Source organism: Electrona antarctica, assembly GCF_951216825.1.
Source record: "Electrona antarctica genome assembly, chromosome: 8".
NCBI classification, from domain to species: domain Eukaryota; kingdom Metazoa; phylum Chordata; class Actinopteri; order Myctophiformes; family Myctophidae; genus Electrona; species Electrona antarctica.
The window spans coordinates 4,928,137-4,939,034 of NC_136789.1; the positions used below are offsets into that span (position 1 = coordinate 4,928,137).

Sequence of the window (10,898 nt, forward strand, 5' to 3'; positions counted from 1 at the left end):
TCCAGCACTCACCCTGCTCTCCTGCCTCTTGTTTCAGACCATTGCCTTCATTTAATCTCTGCATCGATTATTTCGGGGGAATCTGCTGTGTTGTTCATTATTTAGCCATTCCGAGAGGTTAGTGTGGACATTCGTTTTAAATACCATCATCTCTGTGAGGGAGGGGAGGAGATGGGAGGAGCCTTGATGGCAACCACCCCCAACCAACCCCCCAGCCTGTGTCTTTGTGTGCCTTCCACAGAAGCCAGCAGTAGTTTGATAAAAGAAGGTCATTAAAGTGTCATTAGCAGTGGTACTTTGCTGATCCAGCCAGGCCCATGCCGATAATTCATGGAGCCATTCTAACAGCAGGGCTGGACATTGGCATGAGGAACATGCAACAGTTTTACTTCATAGTTAATTTGACGACTGTCTGTGGGGATTTAAGAAAATAACAACAATTTCATCTAAAAAACATTATACTGTATATCTATAAATTAACCATAAGACAGTTAGGCATAACAACATCAGAGAACTGCATGGAATGACACCAACCAGGGCATGCTATTCCAGAGATTTGCTCTGCTCAGGGCCATGTTTTGTTTTCTTTGATTCCGATTCTCTTCCAATGCCTCTTTAGCTTTTTTTACTTAAGTTACTACTACACCTCTCTTCCAGTTTTCACTTATTTTCCTGCATTCTGTTATTATATCTCCTGCAGTCTATGCTGAAGGGCCCAAAGTCACACCAGAACATAAAACATATAACCCCCACCCAACACACATACTTCTTGGCAGAATAATTCACTGCCTTGACTTGATTGATTTAATACATTGTATCTTCCCACTTGAGTGCTGCCCTTGAAATTAATTGGGGATGTTGATGAATCAATGATGCACACCGTAACAAAAATATGTGTTTGTTGTGTTCTATTGCAGCTCACAACCACAAGTCTATGCTTAATTAAACCCCATCCCACCGTCATTCAGATACATTATGACACCTGGGCCTGGCATTGTAAGGGAAATCATCCCCTCAGAATGAATAAGAGCAGCAATGATACTCTGTAGCTGCATAGTCGATAACCGCTTGGCAGCAACTGCTGGCAGACTTGACTCAATTTGTAAAAGTGAGCCACTTTCTGGCTGCATAGGCACAGAGTATACTGTCTGGGAGAGCTGATCACCATAGAACTGCCAAGCCGGCTTTCATTTTGGGAATGAGGAGCACTAATGGATTTCTGGACACACTATTCACTTTCCTCCTGGCAGTTACAGGTCTTCAGCGCTTCCCTTTTTTTTTTAACTTAATGCACAAAACCCCTATTCCTCCATCATCTGCTGACTTGTGGAATGATCATTGTTGTGATTTATTTTCTCATATGTCCTAGGACTATACATTTTCAGCTTGAATATATTGAGAGTGCAAAAGGAGATGAACACCTGTTATAACTCCACTTCACTTTTGTCAGGCTGCCAGAAATGTAAATCCTCTACTGCCATCAAGTGGCTCTGTGTCATTATTGCAGAAAGAAAACTACAGCAGACAGTGATCTGATCCCAGGGGTACCAGTCAGATCCATGCCTTTATTGATAGATTAACAATAGGCTTATTGATAGATTAACAATAGGCTTAGAGGAAATGGGGAGAAAGATGGGGGGTGACACTTGCGACAGCGACAGCCTGTGTTTTGTGACTAAATGTTGTTTCTGTTTGTCCCAACAGTTTTCATCATGGGTTCTGGGCTGCTGGTGTACCCCTTTGGCCTGAACTCCACGCTGGTTAGGTCCTTCTGCGGCCACTCGGACATCTACTACGCTGGTGACTGCCAGATCGGCTGGGGCTACATGCTGGCAATTGTAGGAGTCATGCTGACCCTCTTTCTGCCCTTCTTTGCGAAATATGCACCAAAGGAGCAGCTGTCACCCACTCCTCTACCCACTCTCTTATAGTGCACTGGATTGACCACTGGTGTGGTTTTCTACTACTACTTTATCTTTGATGTCATATAGAGCGAACTCACGCGTCCCTTTTTTTTTAATAGGATGCTGTTTGAGAAGAAACTCCACTCTGTCCTTACTGACCCAACACAGAACATGTACCATCTTCCTTCATCAAAAGCTTCTTTTATCTGAATAATGTCATTTGAATGAAAACATGTTTTGTGACAATATTTTGTCAATTTTGACAATATTTTGTCACCAAGCACTTCAAGTATAACGATAACTATAACTAAATAATTTTATACCATTCACCATTGTCTTTGTTATAGTTGTGGTGTGGACTCTGCCATCCATTTCAATTTAAAAAAAATATCTTTATAGTTATTGGTGCTTGGTGTCAAACGGCCCTTAACTCACAATTTTGATATTATGAATTTAATTGAACCCTATCTTAAGCTGAATATACATAAACACATATGTATATAAAGTGCTGACTGCATTAACCCCATTTCACAAGCAAATGAATACAAACATCGCCACACCAGTTTTTGTTAATGTGTAAGATATAAAATGCCTCATTACTACATACTATGCATATTGAACTGTCAGCGGGCAGTAAGAGTGGTCGACATGTGTAACATTCCAAAACAGCAGGATGTTTGTCTGCATAAAGAGAGTGTGACATGAGACTTGTGAATTACCTGGCAGTCCAAGAGTCTATCTAGAAAGAAAACATGTCACCCTCTTGAACGTAACAGCGAAAACCTCCCAAGATGGTGCCACCTGTCCATTGAACGCTTCCTCAAGCTATTATAGAAGGTTAAATACGAGGACATCGTCATATGAATATGGTTTGGTCAATGGTTTTTAAGATCTGTTGAGACAAAGCACAACTTCACATGGCCCCAAATTGAGAAAGCGAATGGATTGGGAGCCACAGATGTCAGAGGTTGTACTGTAGCAACTGATGACTATATCTACTGTGCTGAGTTTGGAATGTAAATAGGACATGGCTGTAAAAGAGGCAAGGTTTGATTCACAAGTTGGTCATACAATAACACACTGGAACCGTGGACATCTCTCTTTAAAGGATTTGGGAAGATTTAAGGATCAACAGAGGATTTTGGATACTCTGGCTCTTCGATCTTTGATCATGGTAATACAACTTTGAAATATCTCACAAGGTGTTCAGAAGAAGTGTTATAGTGTTGCCAGTAACTGTAGTAGCGAAAAGGACCTTGTCCACACAGCATCTGGTCTGCCTTTGAGATGACCATTGTCTTCTCTTAACAAGGAAGTGCATTGTAACGAAAAACCATGGTCGTCTAAAGTAGAGATTTCAAAGCAATGTTGTAATAAATTTCATGCTGGGATACTGCTTCCTTTTGTCAAACCTTCCCTATTTCTTAGTGTAATGATTTGCTTGTTAAACCTAAGTATTATTATTTTTGGTGTCTTCACCACATAACGCTAAACACTCTAATTCAGGAAGAAAATAATAACTGAATCAAGCAATTGGCAAGGTGGTATAGCAATCGTCAAAATGCATGCTAACTTGGGTTGGTTATTGGTGGAACAATTGATCTAGATTTTAAATATCTGACCATACCAACTTGTGCCTTTTAACAGAACCAAGAAAGTAATTTAATACTATCAGGTCACCATCTACTTCTGCTGAAAAAACTGTGGATCTTATTATGTAAAGTGTTTAATTTTGTGCTAAATACGTTAGATTATTTTCCTTCTGTGGAAATGGTAAAGTGTTTCTCCTGTAGTTTGGTATGTTACGGCAAGTATGATCTCATGAACTTGTAGAAAATGTTCTGGGAGGAAAAAAAGCTGACGTCTTCAAATCCTTTAAGATAAATGATGGCAGAGATAAAGAAAGCAATGTACTTATGTTCAGTCACTCATGACTTGACACATTTTACCAATTACCAAGAAGAGGTAAATCACTCTAATCGTTAAATTAAAAGGTTGTGACATGCCACTAATACATCCCTGGATTATATGATTTGGAATTTGAGTGGCTGCATTGAGAGCTGCACAAATGGAAGTGGCCTTCAGTGGTCTCTGTTGAGCTGACACATTATTCAATCCATGAGTGAAACATCACTTAAAGTAATAAACTCATGAGATAATATAATGTGTTAGTGTATTTTTCATCAACCTTCAACTGCTCTTAAGAGGTTTCATATTCCATCCCCGTCACGGTCCAAAGAGAAAATGTCCCATTTAGTCTCCCTGTACACTGCCAGTTTCATCAATCTGGGTTCCTTCGTCCTGTATTTGTTGTGTGTATTAGTAGCTGAAAGGTTTCAACTTTAAAGATTCATTGAACTCACTTTGAACATTAAGTTGCCAATATGAAATGTTGTGAAAAATGACTGTAATTATGCAGACATATTTTTGCAAAATAAAATAAGATAAGTGATGTAGGTATTGTATTGGACCTCATGCTGTGGTTGATTTTGGTAATGACTGATATTACACTGGACTTATTCAGACAGTTTGCAGACCCATATGGTGTCACTGTCAAGTCTCAGCACTGGTGAAACCCGTTTTTAGATTACACATATTGGGTTTTCTATTGTGATGTTTGATTGTAAATAAATTATTGTGTGTGATTTCATCCTGAACTGACCCGTTTTTCAAAAATATATTTTGAGATATTACCTCATCAATGTGTTTGCTTTACCTGAATTACCATCTTAACAATGTTTGTTGTTCTGTGAATTTTCTTTGTAATAAAATATTTCATAGTTCCAAAAGAGTAATTTTATTTTCAAAATGTTTATTTCTTTCAAAAATGGGGAAGGGGGGGGGGGGGGGGCAATATGACCAGCAGATGGTGGTGTTGGTTCACTCACCAGCCAGATATCAGTCTGACATTTAATAAAGCTTGAATTAGTGTGTATGAATGTATGAATTTGCCACCTCAAGTAAAGTGTTACCGAAGAGACTTTTGTTTTGTTTCAATAATCCAGTTTCAAATTTGTCTGCTGCTGTCACTTCCAATTTCAATTGTTTATTCTGTAAGGGGGTTCTCTGCTGGATAAACTTGGCATCCCAACCAGAAAATGCATTTTCTTTTTACTGTTGAGCTGGAGACTCCCTGTTACTGATCAAACACTATATGACTCTAAAATAAATAGGTTTGTTTACAAATTTAACACGTGCCAGAGATGACTATACTTTGCAGAATTAGATTATTATACACAATTAAGATCCATTCTATACTTCATCAATTTGACAATAGCAGATCTACAAGCTCACAATGTGTCGCTTACCTTACCATACCTTTTTACATTGCTTATTGATAAACATGCTACTAATTGTTGCAAACGAATACAATAGTTTTATAGTCTCTTTATTGAGCAAGTAAAGACAATGTGCAAGTGTTTAGACATTTTTTGATTCAACTGTAACACATACAAAATAGTTTTCACAGATTGAAAATACTCATCAAACTAACTGACTTTTGAATAATCTTCCAACATTTGTTATGACCCGTTAAATAAATATAGTCTCCTTGTAATGTAATGGTATACAAATACTGAACTGTAAGACCTCTGAGCAGTGAGCACATTTCTTATTCACATTTCATTGAGTGACTTAACCAGTGCCCTCATCTCCAGATCACATGCTTTAACAACGTCTTGTGCATTCCTTTGTTCTGTAGGGCGGCCTGGTCTTACGGACACACACATGAGGATATCTTTGGTGCTGTCATAGTTTCCCACACAGCGGTGAACCTGACCACGGATCAGACGGGGCAGCGTCAGCTCCTGTTGGACAAGCATTATACAGCTCAGTCACACACATGGCACACCAGGGTCACACAACTCAGAAAGAGACCATTGTCAAAAAATAAAGACACAAGTAACACAAGGGCGAACTTGATTGTTGTGACAGTATTGTAATCAACAGTGACAGTATTATAATCAACCCTGTAAATGTTTGTCTGAGACTGAGACATTTGATTTGGATCAAACTCTGAATGCAAATTGGGTGACAGCAGACTGCTGGGCGAGCGCTGGCGCTTTGGAATGGGAGGTCAGATCAACATATCCGGCTGTGTGACAGCACAGTGCTGGAAGAGCACTGGCGCTTTGGCATGGGGGTCAGATCAACATATGGAATGAATTCTGTACTGGCCTGGCCATAGCCATATATGGAGTGTGTCTTGAGTGTACAGGTCAGCTCCATATATGGAGAGCTTAGGGTGGCAGCGGGGGCAGTGTCTTCAGTGTACAGGGTTTGATGAGGGCCCAGGTAGGGCCGGCCCGGGACTTAATTTTCGGGCCTGTTGAGAACTCAAATTTTCGCCGGCTGCCGGGCGCAGCTTCAGTAATAACTTTGGGGCAGGCCCGTCTAGTGTTTAAATGGACAGGTATCAGTCAAAAGGGAGACATCTAAGAGGAAGGATCAACATAGCGGTCGCAATTATTTTATCTTTGGTAGGCCAGAGGAAGAGATTATGATTGTCACTGTGATTGAGTGAGTGACACTCAGGACAATAGAGGGTGCCATAAATTCTACCAAAATGCTCAACCCCAAATTGGAATCACAAGTTATGGGGCCCCTATAGAGAGCAGCTCCAAATGCAATTTCACTTCCGCCCATATAGGGCACCGAATATATAATATATATCACAGAAACGCTATTTCCCCCTGCAACTTCTTCAGGTCCTAACAGCTGCAACCAGCGCTCGGTAGGCAACCCAGCCTGGCTTCTCGACATAATTATGATCCTTTCTAGTTGGATGTGGTGTGGATGTAGCATCTCTCGCACTGAAATAACAGTTTGGTTTTCCTTTCTTACGTTTTCATAGAAGACACACTGTACAACCTCCTTTCCATCTCTCATGAGGAACTTCTTGGACCCATGGGAACCAAATGTGACTGCAGAGTCAAGTGTACCTGTCGGAAGACCACAGCCTGTCAGAATATGAATACAGTAAACATATGGATTAGACATACAGAAGTAGCTAATCTAAAGCAACTTGCCGAAAATCTCAAATAAGACGGGGGCTCTGTCCTTGAACTGGCTCCAGTGTCTCATGCCAGCAATAACTGCAGTCAGGATCCTCAGTGACTTCTCAGTGGGTGGCTGTATCTGAGATTTTGGTGGTTTCTTTTAAGTACAGGGAGGAAAAAAATACAAATTTTAGTCACTGATAATTAATTGTTAATTTTTTAATTGCCAATTATTATTATTTTACCACACAAATAGTAACTACTTAACATTCTTGCCTGATTCTTGAACACCTTACTTTTATATCATCTATAGATTCTGTATTTAAATTTGTATTATAGGGCGGCTGTGGCTCAGGAGATAGAGCAGGTCGTCCAATGATCCATGGGTCGGCGGTTCGAATCCCGGCTCCTCCTGTCTACATGTCGAAGTGTCCTTGGGCAAGACACTGAACCCCAAATTGCTCCCGATGTGCTGGTTGGTACCTTGCATGGCTTCCGCCGCCATCGGTGTATGAATGTGTGTGTGAATGGGTGAATGTAATGCACAATCTATGTAAAGCGCCTTGGATAAAGGCGCTATATAAATGCACCATTTACCATTTATTATGATAATAGATATTTTGTTTACCTGAGTCTGCAGCTGGGGTGTGTTTTCAGGGCGCTGTGTACATCTGTCCTTGTCAACAGGAGATCTCTGAGGCCCAGAGGCACTGGCACCTTTAAATCTCCAGGTGTTCTGTGGCATCGGTCCAGGAACAGCAGGTATGCTGGGAGAATGAGGAGTAGTCGGGGGAGGTGGTCTAGGCTGTTGGGAAGGGTAGGGCATTGGGGGCATTTTGTACGCTGTCTTCTGAGTCTGACCCATTTGAGAGAACCCACTATGGAATGCAGACTTGCTCTCTGCACCCCCACTGTTGTAGGAGACTTGATAGGTGTTCTGTTCAGGATTGACAATGGACCCGGAGTTCTGGGCTCCTATTGGGTGGTTGGATTGCCTCGTCTGTGCACTGTAACAATGAGCAGCATTTATGGATCAATAGTGATGCAGCTCCAGTTTTGTCCCCCTACATATGCTGCATTTTTCAAAACTATGTGGATTCAAAACATCATGACATGCCGGTCAAAATAACATCTATCATACAGATGCAGACGTAAATTCACCACACCTTGTGTTTACAGCTTTGTATGGATGTGGCATTGGTGCAAGCGTTCTTGTTGTAGAAGCTGGTCTAGGTGCAGGCTTTTTGCTGCCATACTGCAGCTGCTGATAAGATTGTGGGTTGCCCTGCCGGTTCCACTGATTGCTCTGAGCAGTAGTGGCAGGGTGACTTGAGGCCTGATAAGATCCACAGGCCCCTGAGGAAAAGCACACTATAAGAAGCAATACTATACTACTTAATCTTCCATTGTCTGGTAATTGTAAGGATAAAGCGTTTTTTGTGATACCAGTATACTATAACCAACTTTAATGTTCTGTTTTGAACATTATTTTGCTTTGTGTGCATGCACTGCCATCTAGTGACTAGCCTAAAACAGAACACTGTATAATTATATGACTGAGAATAGAACATATGAGTTTGAACTTGACACCTGATGTGCTGTTTGATGGAGCAGAGGCAGAGCTGGTGTTTGACATGTACTCATTGACAGAATCATTCGCTGAAGGAGTGGATGTCAGAGGTAATCTGGGCCTTTTCCTCTGGTTAAACAGAGGCACAGACAGACACCCTATAGGGGCAAAATAGTGCAAACATGTTTAAAAAAATATATCCTGCAGGCCTCAGTATTGAATTCAAGTAGCCTAATACAGTTTCATCTTGGCCATAAGAACATTACCACCAATGGCAGAAAATGTCAAATCATACAAAAATCTGACACACACAGGGGGATACATCATTCATTCCTCAAGTTCTCACCTGCTGTTGGTCTCGCTGCATGCTGGTTTTCATTTCCCCACATCTTGAAAGTAGGCTAGTTCATCCAATCTGGTTGAAAAATACATTGTTTAATAAATGTATGTATTTATATAAAGTATTTGCATCCATATCTTAAGGATGTGATGCGACACGATATTACATAAATATCCATTTGTGTGCCCACCTTTTGAATTGACGCTGCTAATTAAGCTACTAGTAAAACTAGCACGCGCTAAACTGGTTAGCAGTGATGTATGAAGGTTATCAAATTACTGTAATTCACCTCCAAATATATCTCCAACTAGCTTAAGTGCACAGTGCACTTAAGTAAATAGGCTATCTTTGTTTCCTTACAACGTTTAATATTTGTTATTTAGACACAAACTCTAACTACATCTGTATTACGACTATAGCCAGTATTAATTAACGTGTTAAGTTGTTGAGTGAGTTGTCCGACAAGTGCCCGCCAACATTTGAAGGAGCCTGATGTGACGTCGCGCCGTTGTGACGCAACTAGTCTTCACAAGCGCGAGCGAGGCATTGCATTTTTTCATGAATAAAAAAAAGTAAGTAACGTAAAATACTATTTTGACTTAGGCTACTTTATGGCCCTATTACTAGGCTATATGGAAAATACTGCACCCACAAATGCAAAATTAAATCAGACTATATTCAAACAACGTAAGTAATAAGCAATGACAATGAAACTGTAGTGGGCCTAAATATAAATGCTTAAACATGTTTTGATTGATTGATTGAAGAATTTATTAACAGTTTGCAGAATTACAGTACATTTCAAGCACAAACTCAATACAAAGGCTGTTAACTGTGAGTGGACGACCCAATTAAGCATTACACTTGTTTCCAATAGGGTCCACCATGTTCAAATCATCAAAACATTTAGAGACGTACAAATAGACACTTCTATAGACAGAACAGGAATTCATCATAAAGGAGGTAAAAAGGGAAAATAAATATATACAGTGAGGGAAAAAGGGGGAGGGCGGTGGGGGGGGATTCAGATTTTACGGGGGCCAGTTTCGAATTGCAGCCGTCCGTAGGTGCCCTTTGAGAGCGGTTTTGAAGGAGTCAAGGGATTTGCATGTCTTAATGACTGTTGGTAGGGCGTTCCACATTTTGGTGGCATAGGAGCGAAAAGAATTTAGTCCCTTGTTTGTGCCGAATCTGGGTTGTACATGGTTCGTTGCACTCCCTCTGGTGTTGTGGGTGTGGACTTCGTTAACATTAAGGAAGTATCTAGACAGGTACATGGGTATCTTGGTGGTGTATCGAATCTTGTGGACCAGACCCATTGCAAGATGCTGTACTCTGTCGTCGACCCTAAGCCATTCCAGCCTGTCGAAGTGGGCAGGGGTGAGGTGGGTTCGGGGGGCTAGGTCAAGTAGGAGCCTGACCAGTTTGTTTTGGGAAGTCTGGAGCCTGGTTTTAAGGGCCTTTGAGGTGCTGTGGTACCAGGAGGTGCATGCATAGTCAAAGAAACCCTGTACAAGGGCTCCTGTTAAGGTCTTCAAGGTGTTTTTGTTGACCAGTGAGGAGATCCTGTAAAGGAATCTTGTTCTATGGTTGACCTTTTTGATTACGTTGGTGGCCATTTTATCACCGGAAAGATTAGCCTCCAGGATGGAACCTAGGTAGGTAATTTCATCTTTACGTGTGATAACATTGTCACCCACTTTAACCAAGAAGCCATTTGCCTTGCTGAGATTACTATTAGAGCCAAAGAGAATGGATTCAGTTTTTCCCAGGTGTAAAGATAGTTTGTTATCAGCGAGCCAGGTGCAGATTCTACCGAGTTCAGAGCTGAGGGCATTTTCAACCTGCAGTTTGTCCCTGTCCGAGACCAGCAGTGCTGAGTCATCTGCGAACAGGAACAAGTTGCAGTCACAAGCTGAAGTCATGTCGTTTACATATATTAGGAACAGTAGAGGCCCTAGTATGCTTCCTTGTGGAACGCCACAGCTCACTGGGAGGGGGGGGGACAGTGTTCCGTTCACTTCCACCATCTGTTCTCTCCCCTCCAGGTAGGATTGCATCCAGCTCACTGATGTGCTATCGAAACC

At 41.2% G+C, this 10,898-nt stretch overlaps 2 protein-coding genes across 2 annotated transcripts in view; one reads left to right on the forward strand and one right to left on the reverse strand.

Moving 5' to 3' along the window:
* Positions 1-4,686, forward strand: part of lhfpl7 (LHFPL tetraspan subfamily member 7) — a 119,572-nt gene extending 114,886 nt beyond the window's left edge. Inside the window, exon 3 of the mRNA XM_079507515.1 lies at positions 1,705-4,686. Coding sequence (XP_079363641.1) covers positions 1,705-1,931 — 227 coding nt within the window. The 3' untranslated portion in view covers positions 1,932-4,686. The remainder of the gene's footprint in view (positions 1-1,704) is intronic.
* Positions 4,687-5,284: 598 nt separating this feature from the next.
* Positions 5,285-9,278, reverse strand: spata22 (spermatogenesis associated 22). Its single transcript, XM_079507452.1, has 8 exons — positions 9,002-9,278; positions 8,818-8,886; positions 8,492-8,629; positions 8,068-8,257; positions 7,530-7,908; positions 6,932-7,058; positions 6,747-6,844; positions 5,285-5,710 (listed from the first exon to the last, which is right to left on the reverse strand). The coding sequence occupies exons 2-8, from the start codon at positions 8,858-8,860 to the stop codon at positions 5,519-5,521; spliced, it is 1,167 nt and encodes a 388-aa protein (XP_079363578.1). The 5' UTR covers positions 8,861-8,886; positions 9,002-9,278; the 3' UTR covers positions 5,285-5,518.
* Between the last annotated feature and the right edge of the window lie 1,620 nt (positions 9,279-10,898).

Coding starts and splice junctions, on each gene's coding strand:
- spata22 (XM_079507452.1), bottom strand. CDS start 8,860: ATGTGGGGAAATGAAAACCAGCATGCAGCGAGACCAACAGCAG. Junction 7,909..8,067: donor TACAAAGCTGTAAACACAAG/GTGTGGTGAATT, acceptor TCATTGTTACAG/TGCACAGACGAGGCAATCCA. Junction 6,845..6,931: donor CGTCTTATTTGAGATTTTCG/GCAAGTTGCTTT, acceptor GTCTTCCGACAG/GTACACTTGACTCTGCAGTC.